At 35.4% G+C, this 23,391-nt stretch overlaps 1 protein-coding gene across 1 annotated transcript; it reads right to left on the reverse strand.

Annotated features, from left to right (window-relative positions):
• Positions 1–15,928: 15,928 nt before the first annotated feature.
• Positions 15,929–20,947, reverse strand: LOC106755234 (transcription factor JUNGBRUNNEN 1). The gene is made up of 3 exons (XM_014637345.2): positions 20,564–20,947; positions 19,451–19,755; positions 15,929–16,515 (listed from the first exon to the last, which is right to left on the reverse strand). The coding sequence occupies exons 1-3, from the start codon at positions 20,754–20,756 to the stop codon at positions 16,096–16,098; spliced, it is 918 nt and encodes a 305-aa protein (XP_014492831.1). The 5' UTR covers positions 20,757–20,947; the 3' UTR covers positions 15,929–16,095.
• Between the last annotated feature and the right edge of the window lie 2,444 nt (positions 20,948–23,391).

Consider the following 23,391-nt stretch of genomic DNA (forward strand, 5'->3'; position numbering starts at 1 on the left):
GGGGGGGGCTTGTGAAGAGTTTTTGCAAGAAAAATTAAACTAATTTACAACTGGAAATTAAATAAAGATGTAAGCAGAATTGAAAGCATTGAATTAAATATGGAAAACATGAAGACCGAACGGTTTTTCACAATGCCGAACGGTCCTATTCACAAGGTCAAATGGTTCTAACACGAGTGTGCCAGATACCAAGCAGTTCTGTTCATAACACCGAACGGTCCTGATGAGGATACCGAACGGTAAATTAAGTACTAAGCGAAACGAGTTAAAACAATAGAAAGCCGAACGGAATAAAAGAAAGACCGAATGGAAATGATAATTTAAAAACTGGACAAATCAATGCAGAAGAAAACCGAACGATACTTTCAGTAAATGCAAAAACAGTAAACTTGCATAATTCAAAACACAGTGTAGCGGAAATGAAATTGCAGAAACAAAATGTTGGAACAGTAAACGTGCAAAATGCAGAAAACATAAATGCAGCTAAATGTAAATGCACCAAATGAGCTTAAACACGGAATGAACAACAACTCGCAGAATAGTAAAATGCACCAACAAGGAAAGAGATGATGAATAGTAAATTGCAAAAGTGAAGAAGACAATGATTTCAACTCTTAAAGATTCAATACATGGAAATAAAAAAGAAGCAGAACCTAAACGTCCCTAAAGTGGAGGAGGAAGAAGATACTCCCCAAGACTAAGTGGCGGCGGAGAGACTTATAGAGAAATATGCTTTTTGGGTTCTATACCACCAAAAAGACCAAAATGCCCTCCTAATGGGCCTAACCTAAAAGTAGACCAACAAATGGGCCCAAAGTCACAAAGTCTGATCCAATTACAATATAAAACGAAATTAAGCTACACTATTGACGTGGCCACCCTCTTGAAGTCCCGGGATGTGCTTCCAACACTGTTGCTGAGTTTCTGTGGTCACCTTAGCTAACCGTTCGGTCATAACTGGCTTGTCGATCGGTGTTACACTGCTCTGGAGGTTAGTTCGCTGGTGTGCCATACAGTCATTACAAGACCGTTCGGTCATGCATTTGTTCTAAGGCCATTCGGTCTGTAGTGCTCGGCCATTCAGTGTAGGTTCTCACGATTTGGAATGGGCTTCCCAGACCGTTCGTTCTTAGTCATCAACTGGCCGTTCGGTTCAGTAATGCTTTACAGGCTTAGGAACTTTTGATTCAGTGCAAATTTCATCAAGACCGTTCAACACATAACTAATCAAACCGTTCGGTCAAGCCTTCCGCAGACCGTTCGGTTAGGAATGGCCATCTTCAATGGACTCTTTCTCAACCTTTCAACAGTGATTGTCCTGCACAAAATGATTGAAATAATTAAGCCCAAATACTTCAAATTAATCCAAATAAGAATTAGTCTTGAAATTCAGCCCAAATAGTGAAAATGAGATAAAAATGGAGAATTAAACACATTTAACTAACACAATATGGTGCGAAAAGCTAAGTGAGTACTAGGAAATAATGACTCATCATAGACTTAACCGTCTAATAACCCTTATTAGTATGAGAAACGTTAAATGAAGCTTTGATTCAAATATGTCAAATGTGTTCATATAGAAGTCCAGAGAGTCAATCATCTAGTGAAAAATTATAGAAGTCCAAATAGAAGTCCAAAGACATATGTTAAACTTAAATTGGTCGCATAAAACCAGAGCAAACTATCAAATATAGTGAAAAATTATGTATATGGAATTAATCTTCCTCTGTATTAAATACACAAAGGAAGATTAATTCCATATACATAATTTTTCACTATATTTAACAGTTTGTTCTGCTTTTAAATAATAACAAATAAGAAAAAATAACAAACTAACTAAAGATAAAAGATAAAGATAAAAGATAAATATAAAATAAAGATAATATATCTAACACTCTCTCTCAAGTTGGTGCATACAAATTGTATGTACCAAGCTTGTTACTAATATAATCCATAAAGACTTAATGAAAATATCTGCTTCTGCACTCGAGAGACACCAAATTGCTAATTATTTGCAAGACGACATAGAAGACAAAATACCAACCCAGAAGACTATAGAAGACAAAATACCAATCCATAAATATCTTTTTGCAAATCGCCCTTGAAGAATGCCACCAGTGGATAAAGAGGTCATTGTTGGAGACCCACCACGGCTATAAATAAACTAACAACAAACCATCTTTTCCATGAAAAAAAGTATATATGGACCGGGTCAAACGCAATGGTGAAAAGAGAGGTCAGAAGAGACAATACTGGAAGAAGCCATGGATAAACAGGAGAGACAAACTATAAAAGTAAAAATTCTCCAATCAAGGCACCTGAAAAAGGAAAAAAAAGCAAAAAAGGAAAAAGAGCAACCTTGATGCTTTAAATAACTACCAAACATGCCACAATGCACGACGAAAAAGGGAGAAAATCCATAACTTTGAAAGGAACTCCGATGAAGGGGTCGTTAATGGCATGGTAGTCACCTGACCGAGACGACCAAAATTGTGTGATCGTTGGTCGAAACTGAAACTCTGGTAATGGCAACAATAGACAACAGCGGTAGACGACGGCGTCGTCGACAGCGGTAGATGGCCCCGCCGCCGACAGCGGCGGGTAGAGGCACCATAAACTTTTATCTCAGAGGAACCTTAGGCTCTAGATACCATGTTAAATATATCTAAAAATTATGTATATGGGATTAATCTTCCTTTGTAATTATAATAGAAGAAATATGGGCTAAGCCCAAAATACAAATAAGAAATAATAACAAACTAACTAAAAATAAAAGATAAATATAAAATAAAGATAATATATCTAACACAAACTAAGTTTCCCCAATAATGAAGTATAAGGACAACCTAGGTATCGATCCAATGACTTGACTAAAATTAAGCTTAAATTGTAAAGTTAAGTCTTTTATTTATTTACTACCTAATTATTTACTAAAGGTGGAAGATTAAAAATGAATGAAACTAAAAAGAAAATAATTAAAACTAAAAATCCGTTTATAAGAAGGAAGAATATGAAATAAAAGGAAAATAACAGAAAATAGAAATCTAAAATTCCTAGGACAGAAACAGCAACATGACCTGAACTACTCACAATTACTGCGACAGAAACTAAGGAATCTAATTAAAACATAACACTAAAATTAAAAAGCAACTGAAATTAACCTAAAAGATGCAAGGATTAAGAGGAAGTAGAACAAAATCTAAAAGGAATTAACACTACAAATATTATAACATAGAATCATATGCAGAATCTTAACAGATCAACCAGAATTCACAAAATAGAGAGTTAACTTGCAATGAAACTAAATTAGCAACACAAATCAACTCTATCCTAATCTATATATCATTAAAAAGCAAATAAGAGCACAATTCATAATTGAAACAACAAAATCAGTACCTAAATTCTAACTAATCAAAAGCAAAATAACAAACTCAAATGTAGAATTGATTTCATTGGTTAATGTACATTGGAGTAAATAAAATAGTACATAGAGTTCGCAAGAAGACATCCTATGAAGTTGAATCCCACTACAGGGTATTCTGGTTCATATTTCAGAACCTAATTTGACTCTTTCCACTCATTTGTCCAACCAATATTCGTTTTCCTATTCATCAACTTAAAATTCACAAACAGAATTTAAATGTTCAAATGATTGAGGATAAAGTTTCAATTACACTCATAAAGACATTATGACTAAAGTAAGCCCATCATAGGGTCTTATAGTTCATATTTCAGAACTTGCAATAACAATTTCCACTCATTCTCAATCAATGCACACTTTCACAAGAAATGAAAATATAACACTGAAATTGGACATAGTTTGACAATTATGAAGCTTAACATCTCTCAAGAAGTCCTCTTGAAAATATCTAGGCCCACCTTGGGGTCCTATTACATCCAAAACAGATGTAGAAATGTGGATGTTTAATGGACTCTCAAACACTCTCAAAAACAGTCCAATTACAACATACAATCACACATACTAGAAACAAAAAAATAGAAACATAAATCTGATGCAAAATCTTTATTTAATGGACTCATCTTTGACTCGAAAAGGCATCTCGAAAATAAATGCTCACTGTGGAGTCATTTAATTCCCAAAGGAATCATAGAATTGTAGAGATACAGAGTCCAAATCATTTTCTAAACAAAACCATTATAGACTTCAAAATCACAAAGCAATCTCAATGCAAACAAGAATAGAAAAAGAAGCACGAAATTGAACTTTATTAATATGAAGAAGAAAATTACACATTACTGGAAATCACCAAACCACTCGCAACTATCACTCCCGTAAGCTTCAAGGTTAAATCTAGTAGACACGAACCCTACTTCTATGAAAGCACAAAAATCCTAATCTACAGAGCGTAAAACTGTGTATCTGAAAAAGTGTCTAGGTGTCCTATATACATTGCAGAAACCCCTTTATATAGGGTCTGAGAAGAAAAGAGAAAAGAAAGGGGGGAAAAGGAAAGAAGGAAACTTGCATGGGACGCTTTGAGCTTCACCTCATCAGACGATTCTCCTTTATTTTGCCTCCTTGCTCTCTTCTAATTGTTTGATCCTCTCCACGTGGCATCGTTGGTCAGCTCTCCTTTCTCGTTGGTCATCTTCTCCGAGCAGGTTCGCATTAGTGGAGCTTCCCTCTCTTCTCACTTCACTTTCTCACACGCAAGCCCTAACTCTCGAAGGAGTGCTTTTCTCTCAAGTGAATTGCTTCCATTCTGCCAAATAAATGTGTAAGGTGAAGACCTTAAGGCAGCTGCTGATGAAACGGTGTCGTCCTACTAAATCAGCTCAAGGTTCAGCCCAATTACTTTTCAACTAATCTCCATGTTGGTAGCAGTGCAATGCAAACGCAAGCGACCCAAATGTCAAATGCTCCAACAACCCAGTCCAATGCTCTACTTTAGATTAACACTACTTCATTAAGTAACAGATGGCAAATGCTCTAGCTAGGAAAAGCCAAATCTAGAAGCAAATCAAGCCATAAGTTAATGGATGACGATTGAGGAATTTAGTGGTGGTGAAAGGTGTTGATAGCTCATGGTTTTGATGAGTTTGAATGGTGATGGAAGGTTTGTTTGGTGGTTCTCTAAGAGAGGCTGGACCAACTCTTGGAGGAAGGTGGCTAGAGGAGGCCACTTGAGTTGCTCTAGCCTAGGGTGACCTTAAAAGAGTAGTATGGCACAAAAATGGCAGCATAACTTTACTCTAAATCAAAGGTGAAATACAAGGCTGGAGACACCTNTATTTATAGGCCAAGGGTGTCTCCTTCTAACCCTAAAAGCATGATCTCCCACCTTTGCTCTCATTGGCAAAAAATGAGGCCTTCTAACCTCTCCAATGATGGGAGGACATGTGGCCACTCACAAAGCACAATCCTCTCCATTCCTAGAGTTTCATGTGGCCACTACTATAAGTAAATCCTCTCCACTCCTAGGGTGCCATGTGGCTACGTTTTAAAAAGTAAATCCTCTCCAATGGAAGCATGACACATGGCACACACTTTCCACTTGGTTTGGATGTTTAACTTTAAAGAAAATCCTATGCTACTTAGGCCTTAATACAAGCCTTAAACAAACCTACACTACATGGCCTAATTCAATGGCCTAAATTCCTACACTACTCTTCAATCCATACTTCATAATGGCTCTAATGGTGGTCCAAAAGGTAGAGTTAACACCATCTTTAAGGATGATTTTCTCTCTCTTGAAAGTGCTTGACCATGGCTAAGGGATTTTCCATCATTCCCTCCCTCTTGAAAAGGATTTGCCCATAAATCTTCAACATGGACTAAAGGCAACTTCCTTTTCTTCATAATCTTCAATTTTTCCTTAGTTTTCCACCAGGGTCAAATACCCATTTTATAACACAAGTTAGAAAAAGTGTTATAATAGTGAGTATTTGAAGGATGTAGCTCCTGATGGGTGTCGCACCCCATGCAAAATTTAATGAGCATAAAAGAATGTTGTATAGAATAGGAAGTGACTCCTAGGTCGTCTCTCAAGGACCAAATTTGTGGTTCAGGAATTAGGTCAGACACGAAGAGGGAGGGTTTTGTGAAAGGTTTGTGAATGCGGATGAATAAAATTAAATTACGAAGGCAAACAGAAATGCAAACACATATATAAAAACGGTTTCAAAGACAAAATGGAAACGGTTGGTCATTAACTCAATCACTATGTTTCCAATCACAGATTAACAAAATAAAGCCGACTCAAACCTCTAATTTAACACAGTTAACCAACTAAGCAAAGGCTAATCATGTTTTCATAAAAGCGAACTAAGAGAACGCAATGTTAACATTAAACCCAATTTACACCATGCAGTTTCATCAACTAAGAGAAGACTCAACACCAACTGGGAAACTAAGTGTATACTCAATTACAAGTGCAAATACTGATTTCATATTAACCAAGTCAGAGTGGCAAATACAATTACAATCCAGAAATCTCAAGGAAACATTAGAATATCGCTAATGACCAACCAAATTAATTTAGGCTAACATCACAGTCAAATTACCTCTATCACAAATACTAGACAACATTAAAGTAAATGAAAATGCTAAACCTAACACTTCAATAGACAAATATCTAAACACAATTAAAGCCATTAAAATGCAACACTAAATTAAGAAGATGCAAAACTACTCAACATATAATTTAAAATATTTTAAGAAATAAGCAACCTAATTTCTTCTTCTACCAATTCACATGACACATGCACCTACCAAAAGGACATTGAAATTTCAAATGCTTCAAGAACCAACGCATATATCTTTTTCTATAAAAGTTGAATGAAACATTGCCACTTCCGCGAGCTGTATGCTTCCAATAAATTCCAATTGAAAAATTCATCACCGGTTGTGCATCCTAAAGCAAAAGTCAGATTGCTGCAATAAAATTTTGCACATAAACCAACATGCTTCTAAATTAAAAGAAACCTGACTCAGATATTGAATACACGTGTTGCACTCTTCAGCCAACTCATCGTGTTACTTCTAAATCAAGGTGCTGCAGCTAATTGCATCAACGCCCTTGTTCTCCTTATTTTTCAAAGAAAATTGAATCACCCGTGCCTCCCTTTTGCAAGATGTCACCACCTAATCCAATCACTTTTCATTCTTCAATTAATTAAAAGAAAGGTAACCACACTAAGAAGCTGCCAACTATCCCATCATCTAATCTACTTTTCATCATTCAAAGTGAAATAAAACCCAAAAGAAAACATCCAATCACCAAACCCACTACCAATTTCATTCCATGAGATGAAAGGGGACAATATGTTTCTAGTTGAAATTCAACTTCCTTTTCAATTAGACCAAAAGCAATAAATGACTTCAATCAAAAGTGTATAAAATCCAAAGGGAAACGGGAGCATACTACAACAGCCGTGAATCAGCATCCACACAAAGAAAAAGAAATTACTTGCTAATAAATACCCGTGAGTGACAGTAAGCAATGAAGCCACCACTTCTCAAGCAATAAAGAGACCCTATTTTTCTTCCATCTAAGAGCAATTTAATGTGTAAAAGAAAACTGTCGCCATTTACTCTTCCATCTAATCACCTCTTCATTTAATGAAAATTAAAAAGAAAAATGTTGAAGCGTTGAACAAAACGGAAAAGAAATGTGAACCCATTTTCATTCCATGAAACCAAAATAGCTATCCAAAGCTCATCCTCCAAGGACAAGTACCGGCTGGCACTCCTTTCCTTTTTTTTTCATTCAACCAAAATCCCACACTTCAAAGAAAGGCTCCGTACATAAAAAAATTCAAAAGCTTCGTCCACCGAATTGCCTCTGCCAAGAATGTTTCTCCACCTTTTGTATGTGACGGCTCCTAGCCTCCAAGGGCCATGTGTCTTAGAAAATGAGGTGGGGTCCACCCTAAAATAAAAGGAAACCCTAGGTGCCAAGTGTCCTACAATCTTTGGGGCCCTCATATTTTTAAAGGCCCAATGTGCAAAAGTTTGTCCAAAAAGTTTAAACAATTAAATTACAATATAACTAAAATTTAAAATGTCTAATTTGAGAGTCTTGAATTTATTTTGTCTCCTTCCCAATGCTCCAAATTGTATCTCTAAAATTTCTCTGCAACTAAAAATGCAATTAATCAGCTCAGAAAATTCAAATTAACTAAAATAAGAATTTCCGATCAAATTAAGCATAATTAGGAAAAACGGGAAAATATCGAACAATTAAGCACAATTCCCTGATTTATTTAAGTGCAATGGACCGACGTCGATTATTTGCATGGACCGACGTCTATATAGACGTCAGATATGGAACTTAACCGATGTCCGATTAACGTCAACCACATAGACGTCGGGTCTGGATGTGACGTTAAAAGCCCAAAATACCAGACGTCTAAAGCCCTTTCTACACTAGTGTCGAGCGCCCTTTTCTAGGCCCTTAGCGTAAAAGCATCGCATTGGCGCTTGGCTACCCATTTCTGAGGCCATCAACGATGAAGCCTCGTAGTCACGCTTGGGCGCCCTTTTTAGGGCGCTGAGTGCCAATTTCCATGTATCGTAGATTGCCCGGTTGCCTCTTCCAGGGGCGTTGAGCGTCGTCTTCTCGCACCAACGCCCGACTGCCTTAAGTTGGGGCACTGAGCACGAGCGACGTGGGCTTGGACTTTGTTTTTGTATTATTTAAGGACTTGGACATCCTAGGGTTTGTATCATTTGACAAAATAGACACAAATTCACATTTTTCGACTCTCAGGAGGTGGGATTGGATGCGAGAGCACTCCTCTTCGGTTTTTAGGGTTTATCTTTCATTCTATTTCCATTGTACCCCTAGTTTCTCCATTGCAATGGAGAACTAAACTTTATTTGTTGTTAGGGGATGATGTAACCTTATGAACTCTCATGTATTTGAATTGATTCTGATTTATATATGCTTCTTTCATTAATTGTTAGGGTTTTTCTCCCATACTCTATGCTTCTTGTGTTTAACTCATTCATGACATGATTATTGGTTTTCTTTGATATTGACAAATATGGAGAAACCTAGATATGGGGAATTTCTCCCAAGGGAACTATTGCCTAGACATAGGGATAAAACGCTTGGTTATCTTAAGCTTCTAATCGTAATGCAGAATTAATTATTAGGGATGCAAGACATTGTGGTCTAGTAATTAAGGATAGGCTTTCTTCGTCGAGACATCAGGTTTTCAGTAATTTAGAAAGTGCTATTAACATTTAATGAAGAAGACAAATTTTTATATGCATGAGAGTAACCCTAAGTCGTCTCCCAACGAACACGGAATTGCTTTCGAATATCTAACTCTTATGAATGTTATGCAATGTTTATGAATAAAAGTGAGAATGTTTAAAGAATGTTACTACCAAACTTAACAAGAACTTCATTTTCATCATCCAATCCAAGAAAATCAAAGTAAATACGAAAATATGGCAGCAAAGGAGGAGAAAAACGAAATAGCTCTTCATTCAAACCAAAGATCCATCATGAAAATGCAAAGAAACAACCTCAAGCCTCAAGCTCATGCTCTCAACTTTCAAGAAGAAATGAAAGGAAAAGGAGTGAGGGATTCACTTCCACTAAGCAAAGATAAACAAGATTCAAGCAAGAGAAGAAGAAAAATGCATTCTTTGTTCATTCCATGCTCAAAAACGTAAAACCCTACAAGCTCCCAAAGAGAGAGTTCATGAAACCCATGCAAAGTGTGCAAAATGAGAGCTTCGAAGTGTGTGTCGGCCTTTGCTCCCCATTTTGTCGAGAATCCTCTCCCAAGATGGGGTCCACCTTCAAAAAGAAACCCTAACCTAAAGCCAAATGTCCTACAAAAATTGGGATTCTACAAATTTGTCACAAAAAGGGCCCAAATGCACTTAATCTTAATGAAAGTTTCTAGAAAACTAAAGTACACTTTTATTAAAATTGAAATGACTAAATGTTGAGTCTTTAATGACCACGCCACCTCCTAATGCTCCAAAATATGTTTCCCACAATTTCCCTGCAACCAAAAATGCAATTAATCAGCTCAGAAAATTCAAATTAGTGAAAATACGAATTTCAGACCAAATTAAGCAGAATTAGGAAAAACAGGGAAATAATGGACAATTAAACACAATTCCCTGATTTATTTAAGTGCAATAAACTAAATACAGTCAAGAAAATATCAACTCATCAAATAGTCTAGTACCAAGAGTGGTGTGAATACTCAAGGAAATCTTGGCAGGTTGTTGAGTACCAAGAGTGGAGCGAATACTCAAGGAAATATCGGCAAGAAGTTGAGTACCAAGAGTGATACGAATACTCAAAGGAAATCTCAGCGAGGTAGATGAGTATCAGGAGTGGTGCTAATACTCATTTGTAATCATGTGAAGACTATAGTGGAACCCTCTGTGGAGGAAACTAGACGTAGCTTAGTTGGAGCGGACCAGTATAAAATCTCTTGTGATATTCTCTCTTCTCTTTATTAAACGATCCTCTTAGAAAACCTGCGGTTGATTTTTATATTTTAAATATACGAACTTTCAAGCTAAATAATCCTTAATCTTTTAGAGGAAGTTCTTACAAACACTACAGTAGAAACATTTTGAATAGCACGACAATCTTATCAAAGCTTATATTTCAAGTCGAGCTTCTAAGCCTTCAAAAGAATACTTCACACGCTCGATAACGTGCTATATCAGAAGGGTTGCGAAAAACGTTTTTCTCAAAAACATTATTCAACTCCACTTCTAGTGTTTTTCAAGTATTTCTGGAAGAGATACATTGGTGATGACGAATGATGACAATGGACAACGATGGCAATGATGAACGACATTTAAACAGCGGAGATAATCATGGGTTCTGATACCAACTTGAATAAATGAAATGAAGTAAAAAAATGTATTTTTTTTCGTACACTATACTTTTACTAATGTATTTATAGGATACAAAGAAGGGATAAGGCATTTCCCTAAAATCTTAACCGTAAAGTTGGGTTCTCATGCATGAAAAGTAATAAATAAAAAAAGCATTACATTTTAATAGTTATTTTTGTTGTTGTATACACTCCATCAATAGGATATTATTTGTCTTTTTTCTCCCTTCTTTCTCCCTTACAAATTATAATTCTTGAGTTTCATCTTGCAACATGATTGTGTGTTATTGTAGTGATTTCCTAATCCCCTACATGAACCTATTATCAATGTCCTACGAAAGGATTTGGATTAGCTACATGTCAATTGGTAGATTAAACACCAGTGTAACCTCAAAGTCACTATTAGAGACATTGTTGGTGTAATGAATTGTTGAACACGCATGACTAGTTGTCGGATGAAGTTCTCTTTTTCTTTGTCTTTGTTTTCACTTTATATGTTATCATTAAATCCTCCTTGAGAATTGTTTAGTTATGGTTCCAAAAGAATGTTATTGTCCTGTATTTGTTGTTTACATTTGCTCACTCTATATTTTGGTGATGTTTCGTACAACACCTCCATGTTCAACGAAAATAAAATATAAATGAAAAAAATAGAAAAAATTATAGTGGATAAAGGGAGTGTGAATGAAAGATATAAGGAGATGGGTGATGAATGTAGATAAAGAACATGAGAAAATAATGTGATTGAAGGAATATGTGTGGAAGCAACAATGAGTGTGAATGAAGTATATGAATGCGGGTGAAGGAGGTGCGGATGACCATAGGGTCGTTGCCCAATAAAGGATGTTGATCGAGCTATCTTGGTCAACCAAAACATTGCTGACATCATATAAGGCTATCTGGGCGGTGATGACCATAGGGTCGTCCTGGTCAGGATCGGGTGCGTGGAAGTCGGCGTTGGTGAAGGTAATGTCCGGCATCGATAGAGGATGGCGGTCCACGGCATGGACGCTTTTTAGGCTCCTTAAGTGTCTCTTTCAAGCCAAGGATGAAGCTCCTCCTCCGACGAATCCTCCAAAAATTGTATCAATCCGGCCTCGAATTGGCCTTTCTCGTTCCTGCTCCCGATAGTGGCTTCGGGATCGGTGTCTTTGTCAGTCGTCCCTACTGTAGGAACGCTCAGGACTTCTTCGTGTCGTTTCTCTCTTAGGATGACTTCTCACCCGGGTTGGCTCTTCTTTCACGTATTGTTAAAGGTAACCAGCCCGAATAAGCCTTTCCAGTTCATCCTTGAGTACAACGCAATTTTTTGTAGTGTGTCCACGATTCTCATGGAATCGGCACACCATGGTTTCATTTGCGTTTTTGGGTGAAGGTCGCTTTCTGGTAGAAAGGAGCTCGACATTCAAGGCTTCTTCTAGTATTTTATACATAGGTGCGTTGAGGTTTGCGTAACGAGCATATTTGGGCCCCAAGGGTAAGGGTAGCTCTCTTTGAGGAGGTCTGTGGCCCTGGTCTCCTTCACGGGGTCGTTTTGTTTCTTTCTTGTTTCCATTTGCAGGGGCTTCCGGTTGTTGCTTTTTCCTGGAATTCCTCAACTCCTCCATTCAAATGAATTTAGTCATCCTTTCTTGGAGTTCTTCCATTGTTTTGGGTGGCTTAGCGTACAGATGTTCTGAAACATATCCTGGATTTAGGCAGTTGGGTAAATTGTTGATTATGAATGTATGATTAATGTCCTTCACGCGTCGCGCTGCTTCATTGTATCTTTGCATGAACGTCCTCATGGTTTCATCTTTCTCCTATTTAAGGTCAACGAGCCCGGTCGGAGTTACCTCCTGTCTCCGGTTGACACCATATTGTCTCCTAAATAGAGTGGTGACAGTGTCAAAGCAATGTACTGAATTGCGAGGAAAGGTGTAGTAACATTCCAATGCCTCGCCCTTTAAAGATAGGGAGAAGGCTCTACACTTAACTGGATCACTCTTGGTGTAGAAAGCCATTGAGTCACTGAAATTTCTAATGTGATGGTCTGGATCTGCGATACCATCGAATCTCTCCATCGTCGGAGGGGGTCGATCAGGCATTAGGGCTTGAATAACAAATTCAGTGAACGGCAATAAGTTGGGGGGTCGTGCGGTTTGAAGGGCGTGGGCTCGGTGTGGACGTTGCGCTTCCCGTTCCGACTTCCCTCATTGCCCCCATTAGAGGCGGACATTTCGGGTGGGGGTCATCGCCCTCTTAGCATGGCGATTTCTTTAGCCTGTTTTCGTTGAAGCTCTTGCTGCTGGTGTATGGTTCGAGCTTGTGCCTCCATTTGCGCCGCTTGTGCTTCCATTTGCGCCACTTGCACGTCTAGCCGGGCTTGCAGCTCTTTGATCACGTCCATGGAGTTGTTATTGTCCATATTACTTGTGGTCACCATCGGGAGTCTTCAAGTCTCTGGGCCCCACGGTGGACGCTGATAACGGTCTAAAAACCTTTATTTTCATGCTTCAATATGATATCAAAACACACCATTTGTGGCTTAGAATGAGCTTAAAATCAATTAAAACTCTTAGTTGAGTCATAAGAGAGTCAAAAGTTGGTTTTAGAGATATTATGCTTGTTTTTGCATTGTTTTGCAGGGTTTCGATGAGAATTGAAGATGGGAGTGAATTAGGACGGACTTAGACTCAAGAAGGAGGAAGAAATAGGAAGAAAAGAAGAGTTTATGCACCGCTGAGCGGCCAAAACCAACGTTGAGCGGCCAGAGCGATTAGAGGCAAACAGCTCAGCCGCAAAATTGACCGCTGAGCGGTGGCGCGGCTAGAGGGAAACCGCTGAGAGGTTTAATTAGGCGCTGAGCGGTTATCTATTTTTATTGGGCTTAAATTTTGTTATCTTTTTGGTCCATAAATAAACCCAGTGCGATTCAAATTGGAATCTTTTGGCAGATAGAGACGTCCAGAGCTGTTCTACACACCTTGAAAGAGGTTCCTTGGATGCTTAGGCTCCAATCTACCAAATTTAGGGTTTATTCTTCCATTCTTTCATTATTTTTCATCTAGATTCACTATGTCCATGGTGAATTAAACCCTAGGTTGTTGAGGAACAATGTAATCTTTAGAAACTCTCTTATATCAAAATTCTTATCTTCTTTATATGTTTGCATATGCTTATCTTATCAATTGTTGGGTTCCTTACCTTTGCTTAATGCTTTTATTGTTTAACTCATTCGGTAAATGTTGTTTGTCTTTATTGATATGGAGACGTACAGTAATGTCATGAACTGGGGGGAATTCCTTNNTTATGCTAATACCGCCTAGAGATAGGGGTAGGACGATCAATTGTATTTTGCTTCCGTTTATCATGAATTATTAGTTATTAGGGGAGGCTAGAGATAGCAAGCCAGTAATTAGTAATAGGCTCTTTTTGCCAAGAGATTGGGTTTAGGGTAGACTAAGAAAGTTTACATGACAATATGATAAATAAGCGAATTAGATAAGAAAAGTAGATATAAGAGAGTGGATAAGATGAAATTGTAAACCCCAACAACTCCATTCATCCATAGTCTTTTCTAGCCAATTGATTCAGTACATTTTGCATGTTTATTTTCGTCTTGCATACAAAACCTAAATTTAATTCTTTTCTCAAGTCTTATGCGATTGGTTTACATGAAAGTTAAGGCCTAAGAGTCCTTTGGGAAACGATACTCGAACTTACCCGTTTTATATTACTTGATAACGATTTGGTACACTTGCTAGGGACTTAACAGACGCCAAAATGTTTCGGTGAATATATTAGGGACCGAGAGACTGACCTGGCGGACGCGACTTTGTCACTTTCTGATGCTTGGATTGACTAGATCGCTCACTTTTCTTGGATCTTGACCGCATTCTTTCCTTCACCCTTGACAGTTCCGTGATCTTCAAGCTTTGATCGAGGGGGGGAGGTACCTACAATGGCATTCCGACGCTCAAGTTAGGCATGTGGTGGAAGAACCTCGGTTCTTAATTTAATGATTCTGAGTATAAAGGATAGGGTTTTTGTAGGGTGTGAGTAGAGCGTAAGTGGAACTTGAATGGAGTATGATTAGAATGTATCTGGCTTGTGCCCTGACTCTCTATTTATAGATTATCACAAGCCTGATAAAATATAAACAAAATATAAACAGTTTTACCTGGTTACTCATAAACAGCTTTATCAATATTTTTAATCAGATATTATTTTATTCTCAATATCTTTAATAAGATATCTTTGATTCTGATGGACTACAAGTCCAATAATAAGAGTTGGCCCAATTATGGCCTAGCATAAACATGATATTATATATAACCGATCAGCTATTCTTCGTAACCGCTCATCCCAAATATCATACCGTACAATATTTGTTATCCCGAATGTGAATAGATTCATATCATGTAAATTTAAATTTAAGTTAAATCAATACTAACTTAAATAAATATAAATAATATAAATAAAAATAGTAGTGTCAACTTATTCGATGAAAATCCAACACTAACATAAGTATTTATTTATTGAAAAAGTTAAAAGTAATTTTATGTATTTTTAATTTTTTTTTAAGTTAAATTTTTGTATTGCGTTGTAGTTTAACCGATTTCATTAGCGTCTAGTATTAAGTATTCAATTAGCGTTTGGTAAGTTTACTTTAATAGTGTTCAACATTAAACTAACTTTACTTGTGTTCAACTTTGAACAAACACTATTTACATTGATTAAATCGACACTAAATACTAACACAAATAATTTATTTATTAACAAATAATTTTATACTTTTTTATTTTTTTAAATTAATTTTTTGCATCATGTAGAGTCAAATAAACTAACACTAATAATATCAAAATTTAACTAAAGCTAATGTTTAGAAGTTAATTTTAAGTATTCATATATTGATGAAATCATCTTTCAGTCGTGCTATAATAAATGCTTGAAAATCATAGAAGCGAAACACAATTTCTGATGAATTATCATCACGCCTATCCTTCAAAGATTAATACAGGGAAGTAAACAAGATTCATAAATCAAGGGATAACGTGTTTATTAGCTCAATCAATGTAAAGAGGATATAATTCACAAGGTACAAGTCAATTAGGTTTTACAACAAAACACAGTAAAACCAGCAAAGTTCAACAACATACATGTGTTTATATATATATTCAAGAAATTAAAAAACTGTGAGAATAATGACAACTATATCGATATATATATATATAGAAGATATCTACGAAAGTGATAATGACTGAGTGGAAGCTAAGAAAAGTAGGGTGGAAAATGTGTTTCTGTACAATCAAAGACCGAGGAAGGATCAATGGCAAACTGAACGACAGATCTGAGATCATCCCAATTTTCATTGGCAAATGCATAGTCTTCAACATTGTGGTTCCAAAAAGTTGGGTAAGGGGTTGATGGTGGTTGAAGATGAGGTAGTTGCCCAAACTGCCCAAGAAACAAGTGTTTCTTTTCATCAACCTGTCCAAATACTGGCTTTAGTTGTTGCATCATCTCAGGGTCTCTGCAAATCAAATATGGCTTGCAGTTCTCAGAATCTAAGGTGCTTGTGTTCGAATTCACAGTGTTCGATTTCGTTAGGGCTGTCGTGTCTTTCAAATTTGGACTGTACTTTTTGAAAGATGGGATGCGTTTGAATATCCTGCACAGTGTCCACACCTCCTGCAACCACATTAATCACAGACAAACAACATTTTAGGGTTTATGTCTTTCAAACATAGACACAATTTTTCTTTTTTCCTATCAAAGAAGAGCATTAAGAAAAATTAAAGACTGATCCTATGGGACTGGGTCATGCTTAAAAGTACTATTAACTAATTAATTAAAGGGTAATTGCATGTGTTTTGTGTATATCTTGAAAGTAACATTCAACCAAAATGTCAGTGTTCAAAGGGGTTGACTTGGCCATACCCATAAAGTTCATTATATGGGACCATTCAAGAAATAAATGAAATTAATTAGTTTCACTTTGAGAATCAATAGGGAAGGGGCCCTTTAAGGTATAGGGGAAGCAACCACCACAAAAATTCCTATATCTCTTAGTTTATGTGCATTTCATCAAAATTGTAAACAAAAATCTATTAAAATTGAGTGAAAATGTTTTCTGATTAATTAGTTATACATTATCACAACTGCAATAATTATAGTTTATATTTTAATGTGCTGACAAAAAACAGTTGATATTAATTACTAATTATTACAAATATACAGTACAGTTATTTATATATATATATATATATATATTAGAACTTTTGTTTCCTTCTGGATTGCGAATTCAAATTAATTTTTCTCTGTATTTTTTTTAGTGAAAAAGGTCATTACATGCTAATTAAGCATCATAATAAGATAAAGGCTTAAAAAAAATTCTCTATAAGCAATACTATTTTTACTTTTTCTTCAGTGGTAGCTTCTAATAATAATTTATAAGCATTTAGAAATTTAATGAAAAAGATTGAAAAAATTATACCAACATGATATATACATATATATATATATATATATATATATATATATATATATATATATATATATAATTTCAAGATACTACTAACAAACTTAATGAAGAAAATGCTATTTATTTATTTAAATGTAATTATTAGGCTTAAATTCTTTCTGGACAACCTAAAATATAAAGTCTGGTTTGATTTAATTTCTTTTTCTATTATTTTTTTTGTCATTTTCGTTAAAGGAGAATGCAAACCAAGTATAATTTTTTTAATAAAGAACTCTTAAAATTAAAATTATCCTTTTAATGGAAATAGTTTTCACTTTCTACTCTCTATAAAACCTAACTAATCAAACAATGTTTTAGTATAACTTAATGATTAAGTTAAACCTATTGAAAATGGGTTCACAGACCTTCATATCATCTAATTTATTTCCATCTAACCTTAAATACCAAGACAAGGAAATTAATTTTGAATGTAATATCTTTGACAAAACCTAATAATGCAGTTTTCTACAAAACGAAACTATATCAAGTGGTCCTCACCACTACGCATTTAATTTTAACTGATCGATTCAAATCATAACACAGTAAAATGTTACACACAGAACAACAATAAAAAAAAAATTACACGAATTACCTAAGGAGAGGAGACATTAATTACTAAATATGTGAATAATTTTTTTTTTATTTCCTCATTTTCTTTTTTGCAAATTAATAGTTGACTGTCTCAACGCCTATCCGTTCAACTAAATTGTCTTTCATTTTAATTTGTCAGAGTGATGTTATAGTGAATTTAATTAAGAGATTAAACCGTAACTGGCTAAATATCTGGTTCTTAGTCAAATCAGATTTGATTCATTATATGAAATAAATTTGTTGAAATCCAGACTTTTTATATCAACAAAATAATAAAAGAAATACTATGCGAGTGTAAGTAATTCCAATCCACTGTAAGGCCACCATAAAATGAAATAACATTTTTAATTTTATACATCTATTAACATAAATTATCATGCTACTATTAATTTTAATTATTATTCTTAATTACAATGTGAAAATTTTATTTGACTAAATGTTATTATAACGAAGCTAACGTGATTTAAAATGATATACTGTAGGAAAATATCACATCTAGTTGAATAAATAGACTAATTTGATGAATATGAAAAATGAAATAGAAACTTTGACGTCATTCACACGTTATCGTAATTGTAGAAGAAGGAAAAAATGAGAGACAATACAAACTCTCTGTTTGACTACACATGGAGGTCAATTGTTTCCATCTATCTATAAAACATGTATCCAATGATTTCGAAGGAAAGACGCAAATCAAATCATCTTGTAAATAAATACAAAAAATAAGAAACTATGTGGTTTTTGTGCATTTGTTTATCATTTTTCCCCTCATAAAATGGATTTTATTGTGCTACATATCAAGAATAATCAAACATTTATGGTTGGAAGTTTTCCCCTTTTAAGTGTGTAATATTTAAAATAATTATTTTTTATCTTCCACTTCAACTATGTCTAATCATTCTATATAGTTAAATACAAATTTTATTTAATTATTTAGTTATGTGAAATTGAATTAAATTTAAAATACATTTATTAATATACTATAAGACTTTGTGTAACTTTGGTATATTATTTATTATCGAGTCTCTATCAAATTATTTATAAATATATAGTTTTGCATTTGATATGTTTAATTCTTAACTTTATCTATAAATATATAATTTTGCATTCGATATATTTAATTCTTAATTTGATTAAGTATTATTATAAGTAAAATCAAATTATAATATATGATGGTGTAAACTAATTTTATAAGATAATCATGTTTATATAGAATTTTAATAAATTTTATAAACTTGAAGTAATCATAAGTAAAAGTATTTTATTGAAAAGGAAAAACTTTTTTTAACAATTTTTTGACAATGTATACGTGACAACTTGTGATTGGTCCGTTTTAAATATTTTTTAAAGGTAAATTCAAATAGACCAATAAAGGGATAACATATATCCCGTTGTCAAAAAATGTTTGTCAAAATATCATTATCCAAATTTAGGAATCTGATGGACTTAAACATAGCATTAAACCTAAAGTAAGGAGAAGATGTATATATGTGTATAAATAAAATGACTTACAGCTTCATGAAGGTTATTGGTAGCATTAGCAATGTTGGTGGAGGATTTAGCATTGGGTGGAAGACGAAACTCATGCATCATCCAATCAGTTTTGGTGCCTTTTCCAGCACTTCCACGATAGTACACCAATGACTTCTTCAGGCCAATGCATTCATGGGGTTCCTTCACGCAGTATATCGACTTGTCTATTCCTGTGGCTTTCCAAAACCCTGACCTAGTTACCCTGTTTGGCCTCACACTGTTCCTGTACTTCCTCCCTCTTATGCAGAAAAAATACCATTCCTTGTCCCCAAATGAATTCACCTCTTCATGCATCAATTCCCACAACAAAATCACCATCAATTCATTATATATATTTATGTATATCATGCACAGATACAATACGTGTATCAGACATACATGTATTAGATATTTATTTTAAAAATAATAAAATTACATTTATTAAACATTTTCAACATAAAATTTATAAATTATTATTATAATGAAAGTATTATTCATTTATCAATAAAATATTTTAAAGCATTAGATATGTGTCGGACACGAATTCCTCACACAAATTAATTGATTTCAGCATCATAGACCACGAAAAGTCAAAGTAGGGTTTCTTATACACAGAAAATTTGCTACCATTTATGATAAATTGATCTTCTTTTTATGATCATTCTTTTAAAAGCTTTTCTCTTCTTTTACTAACATAATAACATGAAAAGTTTCAGAAACATCGAAATAGCAACAGAACTTTACTAACTAGCTGACTGCAGTTTTCTTTCTTAAAACTGAAATGATAATTATTAAGATTGGATATTCAGAAGGTTGGGAAAACTTACATCCCAAGAAGCACTTTTTTACAAATGTTCTTTAAGGAAAAAGACAAAGCAAATATTTCTTAAGAAAAAGTAGAATCAAAACAACATTACAAGCACTTTCGTTTAGCTTTATTAAGCCAAAACACTTCATATATCTCATAGTTTGATTCAATATAACATTAATTTTTATCTTCTTCCTCATATACAACACTCAACTCCTTAAGTATTTGAAAACAAACCTTTGATAAAAATTCAGCATACAAATGAAGTACTTATTACAAACTCATATAGTGGAAGCAGATCTTACTTGGAAGGTCCCATGGATCATATTTGTAGATATCAACCTGTTTGATGAGTTCAATTTTGAGAGGCTTCTTTTCCACCTTTCTCTGCAGATAAAACCCAACAAGTTCTTCATCTGTAGGGTGGAATCTAAAGCCAGGAAGCACAACTTCTTCACCCTTTTTGGTATCATCAGAGTCTTGTACTTTAGCATTCATTTTTTCTCTCTACAGCTGATACAGTTTGTTTCTTTCCAACCACAAGCCAAAGAATTTTTCATAAAACTGATGGAAAGATCCTGAGGTTGCAGAATTCTCCTCTTCCCCACATATTTATATACACTTTTGAGATATTATTTGGTTCTTTGTTGGTGTTGAATGTTTTGGGAAGTGGAGTCAAGTCAAAAATTTCGATTATGAGATCATTATGAATCCGTAAAGAAAAAGAAAGAGGTCCCAATGCTGACAAGTTTATGAACCACACTACAAGACATGTTGATTTTTCTAGGGTGAGGGTGATGCATGTGCATGTGATGGGGTGGTCCTCACTATACATGCATACCATCATGGTAAATTAACCATATTGATGGTGAAAAGGCAGTGACATGGGAATTTTTAAAACCCTGAGGTTTCACTTCCAGACCATATTGGAAAGTCAACAAGAGGGGGGCACCATTTTGACTATTGGACATATGAATGGAATAAATATATGTAAAACAACACTGTCAATTGATGAAAAGTCAAATAACATTTCAAAAGACATCAATACTGTTGTAGAAAAAATTCATGAGCTTTGTCACACAAAAATTGAGAGGATTCATGCATTCGGATCAACCATATTCATTGCCTCTCTCATAAAGACTACGTTGCCATAATGAATAGTGTAATTGTGTTAACTTATTGTTGTATGTTATTCAGTTCGTTTGAGTGATATATATTATAACTTTTTCACTGTCTGTAAATGTTTGATTCTTTATTTTTATTTTATAACTTGTTGGAAATACTATGTCAATTAGAAACAATGAAAATTTAAAATGTATAAATAGATACAAGTGTCACTTTATAGTTAAGATGTTATATCAAAATTTTAAAATTTATTTAACCGGATTTGTTATTTATTAAGTTTAGGTTTAAATTCTTAGATCATCTTTGTATTTGTTGGTGAATCTCAAGTGGATTCTCATATTTGCAACTGTCTCAATTGAGTTTAAATATTTAAAAAATTGGGTCAATTAAGTCATGTCCATTAAGTTTTCACAGACGGCGTTAACAGATGCTAAGCTGTATATTTTTTACATGACATGGCATTGTGTATTAAATTCAGTGCGTAATATGTTTTACAATAATCAATTCCACGTGGAAGCGTCTTCCCTCCAACCAATCATCATCGTTACCCTCTTCACTAAACCTTCACATCCAGCCTCTCTTCCTTCTCCCTTCTCCCTCAACTACCATAGACTCCCCTAACCTCCTCGATCGCATCTCTCGCCTCCTCTTCCTCCATCGCCCTGCCTCTCTTAACAGCCTTCGCTTCTCCTTCTCAATCTCCTTCACCGATGGCCTCTTAAGCCGCCTCCACCTTCACCTCGTCGTTGCCCTTGTAAAATAAATGGATGATTATTAGCAGTTATGAAGCAACCTTTTTGCAGTAAATCCCTAATCTGGGCAAGCACCTTTCTTTTTCACCATCTCTGATTCGGGTTCGTGGACAACCCCAACCCTTGGGTGTTCTCTTCTTCTCCTTCGCTTTGATCTTCTATCTCGCGCAAGGAAAGTGGTAGCGATGGCTTCGTGATAGCACGACCAAGCGGCTTTTGTGGTGCCTCACGGCGACGTGTTGAGCGTTCTTCTTGTTTCCCCTCTTTTCTTGCATTGTTTCGCGTCACAAAGGGGGAGCTTCTTCCATCTTCTCTTTCTGGTTTTGTTCTGGTTGTAGGGAGGAGGATGCGAAACTGGCGGCTCAGACGCGATGTTCATCATTCGCGGCCAGTAGGCGTCTCAGCGGCAATGTCTCTACAGCGATGAGGGTTTTCGCTCTCAGGTGTATCATGTCGCGAGGCTCTTTGTTTCGATTAGGAATTTTTGGGATTGTTCATCTAAGCTTCTCTGCAAATTAGGGATCTAATATTGGGTTTTCTGAGAATTTAGGGGTATATGTAGCCCACGTTATAAGTAGGTGGTTTTGCACGTTGGGTTGTGAGAGAGAAGATGATGGTGGTAAAAGGAGTTGAGGTTTTATGTTCAGCTTTGGGTGGTCTGTTGTTGTGTTGGGATGATGCAAGGACTGATTACAGACTATGGTTGAAGAGAGTCTGGTCGTGATGGTGAAAATGGTTACGTCGGCGATGGCGGCGGTGCTAGACCTTTGGACTGAGTCAGTTTTGGGCCTAATTTGAAGATAAGTAAATCCCTAATATGAAGATAAGTAAAATCCCTAATATGAAGATAAATAAAAATTTCACATAATAAAACACTTTGACATCAATATATTAATTGTGCAATACGTTAGCATCAGTTAATGTCGTTTGTGAAAACTTAATGGACAAGACTTGATGAGCTCGACTCTGAGGCAGATCGGTGACGAGCTAAAGAAACAAGCACGGATCGACTGACGAACCGGACCATAGACGCAGCGGAAGAACGGAAACGGAGAGAACCTAGGGTTTAGGGTGGTTTGTTCGGTGTAAGTGATAGGTTTAGGGAGCTAGAGTGTTTTAACCGGTGAAAAAGAAGGTTTCACCGATTGAATCAAAGACTGGAATGAAGAAAGAGTTTGGTTCGGTGAAAGTGAAAGAAACCGAGGAAAACATTCGGTTAAAGTGACGGAGATGATGATAAAAAGGTGGATCTAGGA

This window comes from Vigna radiata, unplaced genomic scaffold (genome assembly GCF_000741045.1).
Source record: "Vigna radiata var. radiata cultivar VC1973A unplaced genomic scaffold, Vradiata_ver6 scaffold_312, whole genome shotgun sequence".
Lineage (NCBI taxonomy): Eukaryota > Viridiplantae > Streptophyta > Magnoliopsida > Fabales > Fabaceae > Vigna > Vigna radiata.